Raw genomic sequence first — 20081 nt, 5'->3', positions numbered from 1 at the left:
TTTAATCTGCATATTATTCAAACAAAAATATGCAGTTTACTTGCCACATTATCCTATTTAATGTCTATTTAACTTCACTGAGATTAAGTAACCAATTCAATAAATTGCAACAGAACAGCAGGTGGATGAAAATAACAAACCTGTACATACAGGGAATGTTCAGATTTTGTTCATTTAGAGTATGAAGCTGTACTGACTAGTTTTTCTCTATGTGTTATTGCTCAGATATGTTTAAATAAAGCCATAAGAAGTTCCATCTGTGGCGTGGCAAAAGCGATACAGTATAGGCAGAGCAATGTGAAGGTGCTTTTGTGAGATTTTTTGAATACATGTAAGATGCTACGTGTGGCTGCTACAAACCAGCGATGTGCATCAGCCTGAACCCTAAAGTGAAACATAATAGAGGCAGCATCATGAAAACCCGTATGAGGTTGCAATTGGGTTGAGGTTCAGCTTCCAGTAAGAAGACCATCAACATAAACCCATCCATCCATTTTCTACCTATTTATTCTTATTGGGTAGCAGGAGGAGCTGGCACTTGTAGTCATTGGGCGAAAGGTGGGAAGCACCCATGGACTGTGAGTAAGCCGGTATACCTGGAGAAAACACACACATTCACACGGAGAACATGCAAATTTCATACAGAAAGTGACCACTAGGATGGAATTCATACCCAGAACCTTCTGGGTTTGAATCAGTGCTACCAGCTGCGTCACTGTGCAGCCTAACATAAACCCAGACCTATCAAATCCAATCTGTGTAATTTGATGCTCACAGATTCTCCCCATCTAATCTGCTTGAATCTGCTAGAGATTTTATTTTTTATTTTTTGCAAGAGACAATAGGACAATATTAGTCTCCAAATGCCCCGGGATCAGGATTGAGCCTGGGACAACTGTGCTGAGGACCGTAGCCTCTCTGTATGCACCTGCTCTATCACTGAGCTTTGGAATGCTCCTGTTTTATTGCTATAGCCTAAAAATGAAAAAGCATGCGTTTTAACCTTTAATCCTTTCCGTTCACTTCTACTTTATGTTGGTCTATTACATGACAGCCCCATAAAATTAATTCAGTTTGTGGCGATAAAAGTTTCAGGAATAGGAATACCTTTGAGTTGTTTATTCTTCACTCCGAACGCCAGACGGCGCTCTGCTGACACCGGCCCACCATTTCCATGCACTTTGACTCCGTTCTGTTGTCTCTGATCGGTTCTCATTTGAAGAGGATTTTGCGGGTTAGCAGGATAATGGGAGTCTTCCTCCAAACGGATGGATATTTAGGACTGTCTCATTATCTCAGCGGTGGCAACACTCGCTGTTAAAATTAGCCCAACGACTTTGCTGATTAACGTGGCTCTCTTTAATCAATAGTGCGTGTTTAACGTGTTGCTCGGTGTATGGATTTGTTTTGCTACGTAGCTAGTTAGCTGCTAGCTAATAGCGCTAATTTAAACATGCAAGACAGTGCAACTCTCGGTTTTGAAAATAAACTTAAGTCAGATTATGAACGCGCTGTGATCTCCTCTGTCTGTCATCATGTATCTAAAGTCAGTTCTACCGAGTAACGGAACAAGGAGCTGCGGAGTTGCCGATCTGAGCTAGCCTGCTAGCATTGAACAGTTCCGACAGCGTGAGGATTCGGGCTGTGGCGACCAGCTGATCGGCTCCCTGGGTCAGCTGCTTCCAGCATCAAGTGTTTGGGACCGGATACGTTTCCAGCTACGATGGCTAATGTTACAGACCTGCAGACAAAATACAGCAAGCTGGCGCAGGAGTATTCAAAGGTAAAAAGGAAAGAAAATTAAACGTGATTTGCCATGTGATTCAAGTTCCAGAAATTTCGTAATCTGATTATAATAATATATACAGGCTCAGAGAAAATAATAATATTGTCACGGTGCATGTCTTTCCTTTAACACATTTCATACCATGTTTTTTAATAACTTGTTTTCTATAATTTGCTACAGAGCCGGTCTCAGGGTATATGAGGCCCCCAAGAAAGTTTTATTTGGGCCCCCATTTCCAGTTAAGCCTAGCGGTCACCACACCACCATTACTATCTCTTTTAAGCGCTTCATGTCTAATATTTTACAGTTACTTTGTGCAAATAATGTAAGCTACTTCAACACAATTGTCTGATAATGTTAAATTACATTTGCTCTTTGATTCTTTTTAATGTAGCCTTTAAAATTTTACCAATTTTGTTTGTGTGTGGGGGTGGATAATATCTACTTAGATTAATCACAATAAGAACTGCTTATTACTACTTGTTTAGGTAACTGTGTGTTACAGCAATTATGGCAACAAACACAAATACCGGTCTTGTCTTGAAAAACCATTTGAAATACACTTCTCTAGGACACTAGTCACATAAAGAAGTGTGATTTGTAACATTAATCTGCACAAATCACACGCATTTAGTCATATTTTTGAATGTATTAATATTTATAAATGCTTTCAATGAAAAAACGGTGGAGAAAATTGTGAAAATCACAATCCTGTCGATACAAACGGTATTATTTTATTTTATACATCATCAATTGGAATTTATTGCGACAGGGATACATCAAAATTCTTATAAGCAGTTGCATTGTTTATTCGATCAAAACACAATTTGTTTTGATCCGGAATCATATTCTGACAATCGCAATCAGTCAAAAAAAGGGAGTAATATTAAGTTCTCTGCAAATTAATGTGTGAAATTAAAGCATTTTTATGACAATTTAAAGATGATCAAAATATACTGAAAAATATCTTGGTGTGCAAAGGTGAAAGCAAATGGCAACAAATGGAAGTAGGAAGGGACAAAATGACAACGCTCAGTTTACAAAGAGGTGAAGTGGAGCTGATAGCAGTTTACACAACCTGATAGCACACAAGTAAAAGATGCTCAACTGGATCAGGATAAGTAGTCTGCTTTGAAAATCTGGTTCAGCATTCATTGTAACAAATGCCAGTATGTATCATTAATTGGTGCAACTACAGAGTACAGTGGAGTAGATAGAGCTGACCATGTTTTCTGTGTAAAGGAATTTGCTCACCTAAAACATTTAGGCGTATGTAATTTAAACTTCCGCATGTTCTTAATTAACGCCCCAATTCCTAAGGTGTACGATATAAAATATTTAAAAAGCTGTGCCTCAGTGAGCTTGAGCTCTGCACGTCTCGTTTGATGTTTTAACTACCCAAAATGCAAGATGTGTTAAAGACGCCGTAAACATTCCTGATGGTTAATTTGTGATCTGGTGACAGTAAAGCCTGCCTGTCGGAGCGTTCTGTGGAGCATTATTTCAGCCCTTTGTTTCTCTGTCAGCTGACATCACGGGGAGTGTAAGCTGCTTCCTCTTTAGCTCTCATCTCTCCATTAACTAAGCACCATACCCTGAACCAGGAAGTGCTGACTGTGTAACTGTTAAGCATTCATGTTCCCTGTCTAGATTTTTAAAAATCTACTAGAATTCAGTAGGTTTTTGTGACTTCTGATTCTGGTTAGAAAGAATGAAAAACTTCAAAGAACTGGTAGTAATACACATAATTTTTTGTGTATTTGTAAATCAAGTTCACTCAGGACTTTGTCTCTGTCTGTATGTCATTGTTTTTCTTTTTTTGTGTTTGTTCTCAGCTCCGTGCCCAGAACCAAGTGCTGAAGAAGGCAGTTGTAGATGAACAGGCTAACTCTGCCTCTTTAAAGGTACATTATAGATACTGCTAAGACCACCGTCTCATCTGCATGCAAAGTGTTTATCATAATATACATCTGAAAAATTGCCAAAAAATGACGTCCTCTTTAAGATTTTGTATATCAGTGCAGAACCAAGTTGACAGAACCAAGCTAAGGCTGGTTGGAACTAGTTATGGCCTCTTCTGCAACCTGTTGCTGCACACTGCCTGTCAGCTGGGTGAAAGAAGGTTGCTACAGTTTTCCCGAACACATTCTTTTTGCAAGAGTAGGAATAATTGTTGCTTTTCTGATTGGAATATCATATTATGTTTTTTAAAGTTTTATTTTCTAGTTTTACTGAAACCTTAGTATTTCTAATGAAGGTCTGGATAGTTAGAAATTTACTGGATTTCTAACCTGTTGTGTTTTCCTGTTGGAAAGATGGGAGCAGACCCTTTGAAAAATTATTTTAGTGGAAGGAGATGTTTATCCATACAAGTCTTAAATGTAATAATCTCTAATGTAGATCTTCAGAAGTATGCCAAGATTTTAAATACTTTGTATTAGATCCAAAACAGGGACATTCACTGCTTATTGGGTTAATTTTTAATTTTTTCCTCAAGAAATTTGCTACTGCCAGTTGTGAGATCTATGTGCTGTATTTCTTTTAGGATTGTTACACTGAGGCAAAACTACAATGCCCACAATGCAGTGAAACAAATCAGCCTGTTTTTGAGGAAATTTTGAATGCAGAGCCAAGAAATAAAAAGATACATGAAAAAGTTCCTAACAATGTTAAATATAAATTCTTACATTAAGTTTTGTGGTTCATGTACGTCTTGAAATTAAATCACAGTGGTCTTGAAATAATGTAAAATTTGTTGTCTCATGTCTTTCTTTTTATTGCTTTATATTGTTCTCATGGTTTCTCAGGACCAGCTGAAGCAGAGGGACCAGATCCTGAGGAAGCAGGAGCAGGAGATGGACAGCCTGAGCTTCAGGAACCAGCAGCTCGCCAAGAGGGTGGAGCTGCTGCAAGAGGAGCTGGCTACTAGTGAAGGCAGGAGCAAAAAGGGGAAGGTGAGTTTTTACCAATGGAAATGAGTGCTTGGTGAAGGAGGGGAAAATTTTTTATAACTGAGTAGTGGTCAAATAATTATTCATAAAACGATATAGGCCTGTTTGAAAAGGTTTATTGAGGAACATTTTAGGTACATTTTTACAAATCTGACCAGTTGCTGTTTTCCTTCCAGGGTAAAGGAGACTCTCCACTGCAGCCAGGCCTGCAGACACAAAGTGTTTTCAATGAAGATCTGCAAAAAAAGATAGAAGAGAATGAGCGTCTTCACATACAGGTAGGCATCTACTTTGTATAATTTCTTATTCTGAAAGTATGTGTGATGACCTCTGACCTTGCCTCTTCTCCATACTTATTAGTTCTATGAAGCCGATGAGCAGCACAGGAAGAAGGAGGCCGAGCTGAGGGCCCGGCTGCAGAAGCTGGAAGGAGAAGCAGAGGAACACCAGACTGTTGTTGACGGACTCACAACAAAGTATGTGGAAACCATCGAGCGCCTGCAGGGGGACAGAGCTCGTTTAGAGGTGAGAACCAGATTTCCTCAGAGATAGATTAGTTTTGAGATTTTAAAAGCACATATTAAATGTATTTTTATATTTTCCAACAGCTGAAAGCACAAACTCTGGAGAGGGAGGCGAAAGACTGTCGAATGCGAACGGAAGAGTGGTATGGAAATAATTAGTTTTGATATTATGGGGACAGATTTCATAAGTTTTGCATGTCAATAGTGTCTTTACAAATTACCTTGATTTGCCTGGGTGCTTTATAATAAGTGAGAAAATTTGGTTGTGATAGGAAATAAGTTCTCCCTTGCTGTATTATGATATTACTATATCATCCATTATAATTCAGGAGCAGTCTCAAGAAAGAATAAACCCAGAAGTATTAAGCGTGAACTGCATCGTATTAAATTCCTTGGAGAAGCCTGTAGAGAAACGGTTGTTAAACACCCAGACTGTTTTTTAATCATGTTTTTGGTGTGTGTCTGCAGCCAGCAGCAGGTAAGGCGCTGCCAGTCGGAGCTGAGCAGGCAGGTGAAGCAAAACAGCAGCGTCATTCAGGAGAAAGTGCCCTTTAACGACACCAGTAAGTGACAGGGATTGTCTCTGAGCAGACGCCAATTTAAAAGCATTTAAATTGCTGTGCCTCAGAATTTTACAGGCACGACTGTCAGATTACGTTCTGGTTCTTAATGATGCGTTTCCATGTTGATTCATCATGGTTGAATGATTATACAGCAAACGACTTCAAGCCTTGAGTGCACAAGTTTAAATTCTTTGTGTTTATATTCTTAACAAGTTGCACATGTAGTCACACACTTCATGTCTTCAACATGGCGTTGGAATAACTCTGACTGTAGATTTGGCTGCTCTAATTCACAGAATTAGTGGAGCTTATTTAATATGCTATTTAATATGGCTGGTTTTCTGTCCAGACATTTCAGGTCAGGTCCGTAGGAGAATCTGAAACACTTCCCAAAAGGAATTTTGATGTGTGTTTAGGAGAAATCCAACTCTTATCGAGTTTCAAACCAGCGACACCCAACATTTTGTTTTGAGATTAAAGAAACGTAGTTAGAATCATCAAAAATAGTTAAGAAACCACTGAATAGTTAAGACTACTATAAGCTGGAAACTTCTGGAACAGCTGTGTTACTAATAAAGCATGGACTTAGATGGTGCGGCCAGTTATCAACGACAACATCAAGTAAAACTGAAACCTGCAGCTAGGCAAGCCAAACACCGTTTTGAGTAAAGTTTTGATAGTCAGAGGAGAAAATAACAAAAATTTTGCCTGGAGGAGTCTAGATTACACTTTCGAACCTGGTTATATACTCACTGCGTTGTCAGGCATGGTGTTGAAAGTATCATGCTTAGGGCCTGTTTCTGTAACTGTGGTAATGGTCAATTATACAAGTCGATTCCTCAGATTAACCTCAAACAACAACATGATTGAACCTTGGAGACTACTGGGTGCTCCAAATGCATAATGATCCTAAAGCTGGTTTTAAATAGATAAATCAAACATAATATTAATCACCTTAACTCTGCTAAAACGTGGGAACTATCCTTAAAAACCTTACCAAGGAGCTCCTGATGGTAACAGGAAGTATCTTTTCTCTTCAACTTGCTAAGAGATATTTATGCAGTTTCACTCAGAGTGTAAAGTTGAGGGATTGTTTATCTTTATATTTGTTTTATTATATATATTATGTGTTTTTGCTTGTTAATTTCCCAAAAAAGATTCAAATAGATAGTTAAAGGACCCAAATGAGTGTAAACATCTGATCAAAACTTTTGTTCAGCAGTAAGCTCATATTTGTGTTTGAAGCTTTACAATATTGTTTTGTTGTTGAATAACTTTGTTGCTGTGATTTGATAAAACTTCTTTTATACTGCAGAATTTAGCGACTATAACAGCCTAAATGTGCCATCACACAACCGACGGCACCAGGTGAGTGAGAAACAAGTTCATAGCTATTTAGCTATTTGAAAACTACTTTGTTGCAGAGATTACACTAAATTACACACTAATTAAAGGAGCGTTGCCTTTGTTTGGATGCAGCTTAAGGCTCGGGACGTAACAAGTCAAGCCCTGAGTTTCATCCAGGACCTGGTGGCTGCTCTGCTGAACTTCCACACCTACACAGAGCAGCGGGTCCACATCTACCCCCTGGACTCGTCCATCGAACCCATTTCTCCTCTGAACCAGAAGGTGGGGCCGTCACACACAAACACGTCCAGCAGCTTAAAGATAACTCTTTAATTTGGTTGTTTAGAAGGACTGGGAATTATTGTTCAATTTAAGAAGTAGAGTTCCTGTCTCGCCACAGTTTTCTCAGTATCTCCATGAGAATGCTGCCTATGTGCGCCCCCTGGAGGACAGCTTTCTGCAATTGTACCAAAGCATCACAGAGGACACTGTTACAGTGCTGGTGAGACTCTGACTGAATGTTTTCTATGTTCAGTAAGTAAAAAAAAACTCTGAAAGACATTATGTGTTGAAATTAAGGAGACTGTTGTCATGCTGAGGAATTTCGCTGAGAATTTCTCCTCCTACACACACTTCCTGCTGAAGATTCTTCCCTACCAGCTGAAAAGGTCAGCACTGTGTTTGAAAGAAAGCATGCTGGGAAGTGGAGGAGGCTGTACAGATAGCCATCGTCTGCTCTGGAGTTTTTATTATTATTATTATTTTTTTTCAGTTTGGAAGAAGAGTGTGAAGCGCCTCTATGCACTGCTGCCCTGATGGCGAAAAACCGGGAGTTACAGAGTGACATGAAGAAAGTTACCACCGTGTTTGAGAAGATGCAGAACTACATCAACCTCTTGGCCTTACCCAGTAAGTTAACCTGCAACAGCTCAGCTCTTTTTTGTTTTTATTACTCAGGATTGTTACTGAATTAAGGATTCAGAACTTCTTTTGGTCAATTTTATTCCATTTATTTTAATTGCAAAATGTGGACAAATGTGCAGTGATACGTTTAATGATATAAAAAGATTAGCATACTGCGTTAAATATTAATTCCTTTCAAAATAAATCCTCACAGATTGTGGATTTATTTATAAATGTCTAATCCATTTTTCATCTCAAGAAAAAAAAAGATTTAATTAACCTGTTCAGTAAAAATGTAAGCTCTAAATGAAAAAAATGTTAATACACTCTACATCCTAATAGCTACTGCAGTGCAACTGCTGATCCCAAATTCTGGGAAACTGCCTGCTTTTAATTACATTTTACTGAAAATTATAGAATCTCCTCAGCTCATTTCGTTCTTGTTACATTTATTGAATTTATCTCTATTGTTAGTAAATAACCAGATGTTTAAATATGTTAGAATGACACACAGGCTTTAGTTGCAATATGTTATGTTCTCTCTCTTTGATAATAATAACAAAGTGAACAAGAAACACAGGTTCTGATCGAGCAGAGCTGGTTGCAGGTGTTAATATGTTATGCTTGTTTAACAAACGCGCACCGTGTGTCTCAGGTGTTCGGCAGGACGCCATGCCACAGAGCAGCACCTCAGCTGTCTTCACCCAGCTGGCAGCTAGCCTGCACAGCCTTCATGATGCCATTAAAGGTGAGCAGCACCATTAGCCGCTTTTGACCCACAGCCTTTCACACTGAATTTCTTTTGTGCGTCGACTCAACATCAACCAGTTTAGAGATTATGAAGAAAACACCATCCTGTCTTTGATGTGTCTTTGTCGCTGTTTCTGTACAGATAGTCATTGTGGTCTAATATATGCATTAATTATCTTCAGTGTTACAGTAGGGACTGTGACACCATTTGCATACAAGTCAAAAGAGAATAAATTTGTCATATTTACCAGTCAATGCTTTTGTAAGTTTCCTTTGGACCTTTTGGTCCAAATACAAAAGTGTAACTGTGTGTTACAAGTCATCAAAACTCACTACTATGAACTAATTCTTAGTGGAGATTAGCACCTGGATGCCCTTTTGTTTTCTCTAATTAAATCACAGTGAAACAAATTTGCTAATTTTTTTCCCCCTGAAATGACAATATCCTGTGGAAACCTGAAAATGTATATACAAATCCAGATTAATATTAATATTATTAATATATACATATTAATAATATATATATATTAATATATATATTAACGATTAAATCTTTTAATCGTTGATAAACAACTAAATATCTGTGTAAAAAGTCAGTTGTTCAGTCTAAGAATATTTATCTAAGTTTATCATCTCACTTCTCATGTAGTTTCTCTGGCTGCCAGTCCAACCCAGAATTGAACAGAAAATCTGATCTAAGTGATAAATAACTTGGCCCCCCTGCCTACATTATTGATCTGGTAACTCCATACTTTAGACCCCTACCGTCTTCTGATTGAGTTTTCAGTGTGGATCAATGAAATCAGAAGTCCTCAAATCTGTGTAACACTCTTCCTGTTTAGATGGCAAAATCTCTTTAAGTGTTTTCTCTGTGATTCGTATATGAGACTGCTCTGCTTATTGTTCCATTGTTGCATTTAATCTCTGCTGTATTTTGAATTGGATATAAAGCATTTTCTACCTTGTGTTTTGAAAATTCAGGCTTTATTTTTGGTCATTAATTGTATGAACGCCTCAGCTGCTGTTCTTGCATTTCCAGAGATGTCAAAACATTACAACCAGAAGGCAAGCATAGAGCAGGAGCTCCCTACAGTCACGCAGAAGCTCTGCACCACCACAGAGTGCCTCCTCGGATCCTTAGGCTCGTTGACCAGCATCACTGGCAAGGTATGGCCACCAGGGGGCAGGCAGCAGTCGGGTTTCTGGCGTCTAATCTCCCTTGCTGAGCAATATGTCTGATTTGTTCACTGTAATGTTTTTTTTTTTTTTTTTTACTTCACTGCAATAGGATCACAGTTGTAAAACGACACTAATGTGTTAACAAATAACAGGAGGACTCATCTGGGCAGTGGTTAGATTTTTGGAAGATAATGCCCAATTCACAGTTTGCACAGCTGCTCTCTGGTCAGAATAATGGGATAAATGATTTCTCTCTGCGATCCAACTCGGTGGCAGCATCTGCTAACGTGCAAGCATGAGATTTGCTTCTGCAACCTGAAGGCAACTGTGAAAGCCTGATTGCTCAGAATATTTATTTTCCAGAGTAACGAAAGAATCATCACCAGTCTGTTTATTCACGTTGCTTAATATTACTGTCAACAGAATGAGAATCGGATTTATAAGACATCTGTAAGAGGCTGAGTTCGCAATGAGGTTTTGTATTGAATAAAATTGGATAAAAGAACTGAGAACTGATTTGATTAATATAGCCATTCTGTGTTAAATAAAGTGATTCTTAAGATCTTAATTATTTTTCACAGATTGCCACTTTCTTCAGCAACAACTTGGACTTCTTCACGTCTCCAGGCTACAGTCCGAGAGGATGCACAGTGAGCCTCAACCCGCAGCAAGCAGAGAGCATGCTGGCCAACAAAAAGAAAGCAGCTGCCTACATCGACGCCATCAAAACGGTAAGTCATCACCTCTGTGGGGTTTCGTCAAAATGTTATTGCGTCAGGAGTTTATGTCAGTATTTTAGGTTTTATGACATATTTCTTTTTTTTTTTTGTCAATATTACAGGTGTTAAATAAATCTTTCTTACTTTTGTATTATAATTTGTTTTCACAGGGTGTCCATGCGTCCTTAAAAAGTCTTCATAGGTCTTTTGTTAGTGCAGTACTGTTTAATGTCGTATATAGATTTTTTTTCCCTCACTGAGCTTTTCTGTCAGGCTAAAGTTACATGCAAACATCCTCATTACGGTCTGTGACTTCATCTGGTTGAGATTTCTGGTAACTAACTGAGTTAGTTACCAATAGCTACCAATACCCTTGGTAGCTATTGTTTTTTTTTTTTTTTGCAGGTGCAAATTTAAGTTTGCCAGAAGGCTGGACGACATTTGTTTTCACATTCTGGCACTTTGGGGGATAAAGCTATAGAGTGTCATCATATGCAGTGTGAGAACAGAGCTGCTGCCAGGAGCCACAAACAAACCAGAAATTCCACAGTTTTTGCTATACTTGATTGTAGCACAGCAGGATTCCCAATCATCCCCTATATTTCTAGTTTTTTTTTTTCTGTCTTAAATTTAATTTATAGTGGGATTGAAAAGGTCTTGAAATTTGACTTGCTGAAACCTGCATTAATAATGTTAAGGTTTTATAAACTTAACATTCTAAAATGTTAAGGTTTATATCTTTTTTTTTTTCTCTGTAAGTTTTATTTACATGTGTTTGTTTTTTGTGTTTTTGTTCAGGCAAGGCCACAGTCGGTTCCTTACAGAGAAGCTCTGTCAAACCGTCGGATTCTCACCAGCTCCACTGAGAGCAGGGAGGGTCTCACTCAACAGGTAAAACACAGAGATAAAACTGATTTCTATAGATATCTGTGAGAACAGTTTATATATTAATAAGATAATAATATTACATTTAATTGAGCTGTGTTTAGGTCACCTGTTAACATTGAATTCAGGGTTAAAGGTTACCCACATGCAGCCATGTTCATCTGTGTCTCTGGTAATGAGAATGAAAGTGTGAAGTGGAAATTGTTAAAACATTGTTTTCTAGATAAATAAGACATGTTGAAATGGCAATAATTAAAATACTTCAGGTTTTGCAATATGTCATGTGAAACGTGAGGAGTTGCTCTTTAGGGATGGGGTGTGAAGTGTTGAGAGCCTGGCTGTGTGTCTGCGTTCTGTCTTTGGAAAGTGTGTTTTTTCACTCTCTCTTCATCAGAAACCGTTCTGTTATGTTTCCTCATTTCTTCATAAACACTTGGTGTCCTTTCGCTTCTCCAAACCTCCGTTTCCCCACGAGCGTCACTGTCTTCTCATCACCCTGTCGTTTCGGTGCAGGTGCAGCAGAGCCAGGAGAAAATCGCCAGGCTGGAGCAAGAGAAGGAGCACTGGCTCCTGGAGGCCCAGCTGGGGAAGGTGCGGCTGGAGAAGGAGAACCAGCGCATAGCTGACCTGGAAACGCAGCTGGCAGCGGCTCTGGGGGGAAGTCAGAGCTCCCAGACAGCCGCAGACGGGCGGCTCACACAGAGCCACGAGGAAGCTGAGACGGCGCAGAAAGCCACAGGGAAAGAGACGACTCTCTGCACCAGCCTGGTACCATCACTGTTCAAGCTGCTGTTTGTTTTTCGCTTGCAGGGAAAGTTTTTTGTTTTTTTTTGCCCGTGGCAGCATGTCTGATTAGCTTCAACAAAGGGAGTATTATCACTCTTTTTTTTCAGCTCCCACTAAGCAAGTTTTAGCTTAAAAAAAAAAAAAACAACTCACGCTTCCAATGTGCTGATGTGGCAGAAATTTTTTTTTTTTAATGCGAGTCAGAACAAAGTTCACGGTGAAGTCACAAATCAGAGCTGTTTGTTTTTCCAAGTCTACTTTGAATTTAGCTATTTTTTGCCATCCCATCTCCCCACATAAGCCCGTCGCTGTCTGATGCAGTCTCTTTAACACATCAACACTGATGAAACTCACATTTATTTATCTGTTTCGACTCCAGGTTGGCATGTTGTGCACAACACCAACAAATGAGCACGTAAGTCATAGCATAATTAACCAATAGCTCCACACAAAAACAGAAAAGATCATTATTTATTCTGCCTTAGTAAGAAAAAGAAAAGTCTCATCCTGCTGTTGTGTCTGTGTTGCAGGTGGGAGACGAAGAGTCTCGTGAACAGCTGATAAAGACTCACTATATGACGAGAGTGGGAGAGCTCACCACCCAGCTCCAGATTTCAGACAGCAAAGCTGTTCACTTTCACTCAGAGGTGAGGACTGCATCCTGTCTGACAGGAGGAAGTATTTGCAAAAAAAGTGTGCCATTCATTTTTATTTAATCCCCCAATTGCTTTAATACAACTACATACATTCCAGTGCAAAGAAATTGCTGTGAGAATTGACTTTACCAGTAAACGGAGCCCACCTGCAGGTAATCAAACCTCAGCCTAAGTCCAACTGTTCACACACTAGGTCTTGATGCTCAATTCAGATATTTTTAAATTCAGAGAAAGCACGGGAGACTCTGAGCGAAGAGGTCAAACTGGAAATTAGATTGAAATTAGATTTTTTTTTTTTCTGTTTATTGAATAAACCGAACGCAATCTGTGTGAACAATTTCTGACCCCAAAGCGACCTGCATCCGCAGAAGAAGAACGATGACGTCCCACAGCAGCGCATTGTTTACGAATCGATTTCAAAGTTTATTCAGCAATGAATGCTGACAGTATTATCATAAAGTTATAGCAAGATGAAGGAAGCTGATAAAAAGAAAGCACAACTAATAGCAGTGGTATTTTGTGAAGCGTTGAATGCAACTTCTGATGTGTAATCAGAGCCAGGAGTGTTCTGATTGTGATGTGATGCATTTCAGTGAAGCAAACTTGTTTCATAATTTTAGAATTATAATTTCCTTTTTCAACCATTGCTTACATCTGGTCTGGCTTCTTCTGGTTCAGAATTGCAATTTATGCCCCATGGCAACGACATAGAAGTCGTGTAAAATGTGGCATGACCGTTCAGGCTGCAGATGATTTCGATTCCGATTTAGTTCCACAGATGGAAGTGACTCAGATCGGATTTTTTTTTTTCTGGGTGAAAAGATCAGATATAGGTCACTTTATGGGGGAAAGCCTTTATAAACAAACTGCATCATGATGCACAATGCAAATTTGACCTTTATTGAAGTGTGGCAAGTGAGAAAGTTAAGTATGCAAGAGAAGATGTTCTGATCCGAGGAGACCAAAATTGAACTTTCTGTCAGAGTTGATGAGAAGATGGATGGAGCTTTGCTGGAACAAAACCTATTAGAGGCTCCAGAAAACCTGAGAACCAGGAGAGTCACCTTCCAGCAGGACAAAAACCTTAAACATTCAGCTGAGATCCAAACATATCCATGTGTTAAAGCTCTCCAGTCAAAATCCAGACCTGAATCTAATTAAGAATCCTTGGCAAGACTTGAAAATTACTTTTCAAAAAAACTTTTCATTTCATTTTGATGAACATGAGCTATTTTGAAAAGAACAGGTACAAATTTCAATCCCTGTGTATAAAAATTGTAAGATGCACCAAAAAACTTCCATCTGTAATTCTAACTCTGCATTTGAGATTTTTATTTCCTATTTATAAAAAACAACCTGTTCTTTTTTCTATCGTTTATACCTTGCATCTAACAATCGCTTGCATTTATTTTTCTTTTAATTAAGTTGTTAAGGTTATCATTTGGCTTTGTATTTTTTTTTTTTTCTAAAAGTTGGATCACTTAAGGATCTTTTATTGAGGTGTTTATGTTTCCTTGGTCGCTGCCAGAGTTCAGCAGATGTTCACTTTGCTGTTCCTGCCTTTAGTGCCGAGCCTTGGCAAAGAGATTAGCCATCGCAGAGAAAGCACGGGAGACTCTGAGCGAAGAGGTCAAACTGGCTAACAAGAACATCACACGGCTGCAGGTAAAGCAAAAACTAGCACCTTCTCTGTATGCACACATGGATCTCTTTCCTAATCAGAATACACGCTTACACTAACTGGAGCGCGTCTCACGCAGGATGAGCTGACTACAACTAAGAGGAGCTACGAGGACCAGCTCAGCATGATGAGCGACCATTTATGCAGCATGAATGAGACGTTGAGCAAGCAGCGAGAGGAAATCGACATGCTCAAGCTGGGTGGCAAGGTACTGCGCCGAGAAGGGTTTTGGTTACAAACCGTTTTAAAGGCTGGATCAGGATCAGGTGGAGGTTTAAATGTGACTTTGTGAGGGTTCAGTCAGACAGGAGATGAGCTGAGAGGTCATCTGTGGTTTGTCTGACTCCTAGTCGCGTTTTATGTAGGGCGCGCCCGCTCAAGTCATTTGAAAAAGTAATTAAGTCGAAGTCGACAGTAAAAGAGAGGCCTGTTCCCGAGCGTGCATGTTCTTGCTCGTATGCACACTCATCGCTGCACGTCAGGAAGTCACAGGTCAAAACATGTTGTTCTTTGAAGGTAGCCATTTTCTACTGGAACTTCACAAGCTAGCCTCTGCATGTTTTGGATTTCTAAAGAATCTGTAAAAGTGAGCTTCAGCTGTGTGCTGCACTTAAATGCTACACAAAACTTTGGTTTTTATGCCAATCTCTGATTTTACTGTGAACAAAACACCTCAGATTTGACCTTACACATATTTTCTCCTGGTCACTTTGAAATATGCTGGACCTTTTACATCTAGTCACAACAACATCCCAAGCAACTAGTTTCCTTAAATCTTCTCAGTATATGTTTTTATTAGATAGAATGACTCAAACCTTAGAAATGAAAACAACTCCAGTCATGATGTAGTATTTAATCTATAGTGATAACTGGTTGACATGTTTGGTTTCTCCTATAGATAAAAAATGCTGTGAGAGGAAATAGTAGATTTTATTTTTCCCCGTTTATCTAATGTGCCTACAAGAGCTCCTTGTATTGGCTAGTCATTCCTTTGTGACGATTCCTTTCCCTAAAGTGTTTGCTCTGTGAACAGGTTCAGAACCGGCACTGATCACCTGGTTAGAGGCAGATGCAATACAGTTGAAACCACAATACATACACTGAATAAAAAAAACACATGCACCTTTTTTTCCTCACCTTCTGAAGTTAAATCAAAATCAAGCTGCTCTTGTTTATGATCAGGTAGAATTACCAAGATTATTTCTATTTAGTAATTCCACAATAATGAGAGAATAAACATGTCAGAGATGTGTTCGTATATTAATGCCTTTAAAATCTGAAGTTTACAAACATTTCCTCAGTTTTTGATAGCATTCTTTATGTCTAAACCAGGGGTGGGCAACTCCAGGCCTCGAGGGCCGGTCTCCTGCAAGCTTTAGATGCATCTCTACTTCAACACACCTGAGTCAAATAATGAGGTCATTAGCAGGACTCTGGAGAACCTGACTGCACTTAGGAGGTGATTCAGCTGTTGGATTCAAATATGTTGGACCAGGGAGACATCTAAGAGTTGCAGGACACCGGCCCTCGAGGACCAGGATTGCCCACCCCTGGTCTAAACAGTTCCACTTTGGTTTCATCACATCACAGGATATTTGTCCAAACAGGAAAGCATTTGTTCGTGTGTGCATTTGTAACAGCAATCTGTTTTTTAATGCATAATTCATTAAAATGCAAAATACATCTACAGGTGTTCCACCAATTAACTCAACTGTGTCAATAAACTTATAAGAAGTTTCCATGACATGAAGAGGATCCTTCCTCATTGATTAAAGAGACATTGCTCATCCTGATATAAACGTCTGATTTTGGAGACATTAATAAATAAATATCTTGACATATTCTCCTTCTGTAATTCTATCTGACCTGAAACAGAAGTTTGGTCTGATTTAACTTTAGACTGAGGGAAAAAGAGGTACATTTCTCTATCAGACTTGGTCCTGTCTTCTGTTTTTATTTCTCTCTCCTTACATAGTTCAGCTCATTAAAACTCAAAAAAAATTTTAAACTCATTCGTTCCAAAATAAATGTTAGCTCTTCAATCAGTTTAAATACTTTTAATTAACTTTTAACTCCCTGGCTATAAACTTCCCTGAAGTAGCAGCTTTAGATATTGGTATTATGTCTCAAAGTGCAACTTTACCTGCTTTCAATGTGTGGAGAGGGACAAAGACCTGGTGAGGTGGAAACTTTATTGACTCTGGAAGTTAAAAGAAACCAACTTATTAACGGGCCAGTGGGACAATACACTTTAAAATTGTATTTTGTTTTTTATGAGTTGTTTCTCAAGCAAGTTTTGTATGTATTATGAGTAAAGTATGAAAGTGTGGACACATTATGCACAGTGTGAGCGTTGTAAGAAACTTTGTTCACCACGGCTGGCTGAAGTTATCTGATTTGGTACTTCAGTAAAGGACTGTTTCACAGTTTTTAAAGGAATTCATTCAATAATGTTTAAGTCAGTGGAAAAGAACTTTAACCAGATCAAGTTTATCTTGTTTATTTTACACTACACCGCTTGGAATTCATAGTTTCTTTTTTATATTATTCTATTTTTGTTTTTAGGCGAATGCGAAAAAGAACAAGAGTCGTTAGAGCTGCTCTCAAACCGTCAACATGTGCGGAGGATTTCCATGCTGCAGAACCTCTTGGTACCGACGCAGTCTCTTGACCTTCAGGATGACTGCGAGTTCAGAGACTCGAACATGTTTGATAAAAGCTTTGTTTTTCTGTTTTCTTGTCACGTCACCTTTTTAATGATTGTGATTATCTATAAATGGTTTGGCTGACCTCTCAGGTCAAAGAGGATAGAAAAACAGCTGAAGTGGAAGTTTTTAATGCTCACCGAAGTCAAGACTTGAAGACCAAACCCTGTTAATGTGTGTAATTTTCTGACTAAGTGTGTGCCTGAGTGTGCGAGAGAAAATTGAACTGTGCACCCTTTGCTGCTTTTCTGTAAGTAGGTGAACAGAGTAAACGTTGGTGTGGTCGTACGTTTGCAGGGTGTTGCCTCCTGAAGCGACTCCGACACCGCGCTTTGCAACGTGAGAGTATTGTTTTACAATGAAATGGCTAAATCTTTTTGGATTTGAGATTATCTGTGCAGGTGGTAACTGTGTAACTCTACCCCTTCTGATACATGGATAATGTAACAAGCTGTTGAGTATGATCAAATAGCTTATACAGATGCACTTGAAATCATTACCCTTTCCGGAAACGTTTTCATTTTCAGTCCTCTGGAAGTGGATTGAAGAAGACTTTCAGCACTGATGGGCTCTGTTTACCTGGGCAGGTTGAGGCTCGTGAAATTGTCCAAGTCTGAGTCTTAAGAAGTTGATTGGTAACAATAGTTGTTTTTTTGTTTTTTTTTTTATCATCACCAAAGGAAATGTGGATGCATACTCAAAGCTCCTTACATTAATCTAAGATGTAAGAATAAAAGGAGTTCATGTGAATTCATCTGAAATCATGATGTAATTAAATGTTTCTTAAAATTATGTATACAAAAATTTGCATTTATTCAGAAGTTACAAATCTTTATTTTACCCAGATTTTTATTTTATACAGATTCTGCAGCTGTTTTTTGTTGTTGTTTTTTTTTAAATTTCAGTAGCTGTCTCTGTAACTGGGAAGAGTCGTTGACAGATTGAACCACAATGTAAACAAAGATTAGGGAAATTGTGACTCGTTGACAGACTTTTCTATGTGAAACAAATAAAGAAGCGTTGCTCCAGAACCGTTAATTCAAGACTGAAATTTGATCACAGAGATTTGAAAACACCCTTTAACCCACGGGAGAAAGCAAATCTGTATTTCACAATGTAACACGTTAAAAGGCACATATGTGAATTAAAATAAAAACCTTGCTCAATACTGAAGTGTGTCAGATTTACCTGGTTATTGAGGTTTTTTGTTTTCTTTAACTCGCCTGACACCAGTGTACACGTTTCATGTCTGGTAAATGGAGAAGACCGGGTCTGTGAGTAGTCTGTAATTTAAAACACAAAAACAGCCTGTAACAAACTAACCACTAGGAGTTGAGGCAGCACTGTTGAAGAGATGTGTAAGAGCAGGGGGAACACTCGTTTTTAATGTCGTCACTTGTTTTTGAAAGGTCAAAAAGTCATTTGAACCTCTTAGGACAGGGGTGTCCAAAGTCGGTCCTGGAGGGCCGCCATCCTGTGTGTTTTAGTTCTCTCCCTGGTTTAACGCACCTGGATCCAATGATGGCTCATTAGAGGCCTTAGGAGAACATTGACAAGCTGAGAAGGTTGTTACTACAACCAGGGAGAGAACAAAAACATGCAGGATGCCGGCCCTTGAGGACCGACTTTGGACACGCCTGTCTTAGGAATATGCTAATTTTGGACATTTATTTACATCTGAGGTCAAAGTGGAAAAATAAACAATAACAACCACTTGTTTTAAGTGGATGCTGTAATAAAAATGGTCAGATGAAATATACATGTCTATTTTTATTACTACCAACAAGTAAAAAAAAAAATTTAAAAAGTATTCTTGAACTTATGCTTTTTGGTTAGTGTTTTTTGGGAGTTAAGAGAAAACAGCAGTAACATATGATGATACATAGTTTAAAAGGTTTTTGTAAATCAGAAAATAAAAACTGTAACAGATATGATGGTATTCAGCCTGCCTGGATCATTACTGCCAATAGTATTTTTCAAGTTTCTCAGCTGGTGCAGGTTTGAACTTTGAGTAGGCCATTGCAGCATGAATATTCTTTGATTTAAATTATTTAATCATAGCCCTACGTGTATGTTTAGGGTTTGTTCTGCTTAAACATGAATCCCCACCCCAGTTCCAAGTCCAAAGAGGTTTTCTTCCTGTTTTGGCATATATTTAGCTCCATACATCCTATTGTCAGTTTTCATCAGATTCCCTGTCACTGTTAAAGTAGAACAACCCCGCAACATGTGACTGCCACCACCATGTTTCACAAAGGGGATGATAGTGTGAGAGTCAGTTTTAGTTTTCTTATAGTTTTGCATGATGGTTAAAAGGTTCAGCTTCAGTATCACCAATAAAGTGGTTTGTGAAGGTTTATGTGTGAGAATGTCATTTTTCCCCCTCTTGCAATTTTAAATTGTTAACTTAAAGCTATTTAGGCTTTATTGCAAGCATTCTAATGAAATATACTAAAGTTTGTGTTTGTAAAGTGACAGAAAATGAAAACGTTCTGGGGTGTGAATACCTTTTCGAGGGAAACTAAGCGGGCTCTTGCTGTTTTTGAATTGTGGGGCATGTAGACACCCGCTGTATCATCCTCACTAGCGTGACGCACCAAGAACAGAGACTCATAAAGACCACAGTTAAAAATATAGCAAAACCCA

The 20081-nt window shown here is 38.7% G+C and overlaps 1 protein-coding gene across 1 annotated transcript; it reads left to right on the top strand.

Moving 5' to 3' along the window:
- The first annotated feature begins 1181 nt into the window (after nucleotides 1-1181).
- Nucleotides 1182-18608, top strand: ppp1r21 (protein phosphatase 1, regulatory subunit 21). Its single transcript, XM_028007440.1, has 22 exons — nucleotides 1182-1783; nucleotides 3622-3690; nucleotides 4594-4740; nucleotides 4914-5015; nucleotides 5098-5262; nucleotides 5346-5404; nucleotides 5730-5824; nucleotides 7140-7192; nucleotides 7304-7453; nucleotides 7572-7673; nucleotides 7751-7839; nucleotides 7944-8080; nucleotides 8730-8822; nucleotides 9864-9991; nucleotides 10585-10734; nucleotides 11521-11613; nucleotides 12121-12375; nucleotides 12773-12808; nucleotides 12924-13040; nucleotides 14616-14714; nucleotides 14810-14938; nucleotides 17296-18608. The coding sequence occupies exons 1-22, from the start codon at nucleotides 1724-1726 to the stop codon at nucleotides 17323-17325; spliced, it is 2358 nt and encodes a 785-aa protein (XP_027863241.1). The 5' UTR covers nucleotides 1182-1723; the 3' UTR covers nucleotides 17326-18608.
- Nucleotides 18609-20081: the final 1473 nt, after the last annotated feature.

Source organism: Xiphophorus couchianus, chromosome 22, assembly GCF_001444195.1.
Source record: "Xiphophorus couchianus chromosome 22, X_couchianus-1.0, whole genome shotgun sequence".
Lineage (NCBI taxonomy): Eukaryota > Metazoa > Chordata > Actinopteri > Cyprinodontiformes > Poeciliidae > Xiphophorus > Xiphophorus couchianus.
This window is presented reverse-complemented; position numbering and strand designations above follow the sequence as displayed.

Bases quoted from the DNA above. Each gene is read 5' to 3' on its own strand.
- ppp1r21 (XM_028007440.1), top strand. From the start codon at position 1,724: ATGGCTAATGTTACAGACCTGCAGACAAAATACAGCAAGCTGGCGCAG. The intron at 1,784-3,621 runs GTAAAAAGGAAA...GTTTGTTCTCAG, and splicing joins TGGCGCAGGAGTATTCAAAG to CTCCGTGCCCAGAACCAAGT. The intron at 4,741-4,913 runs GTGAGTTTTTAC...TTTTCCTTCCAG, and splicing joins GCAGGAGCAAAAAGGGGAAG to GGTAAAGGAGACTCTCCACT.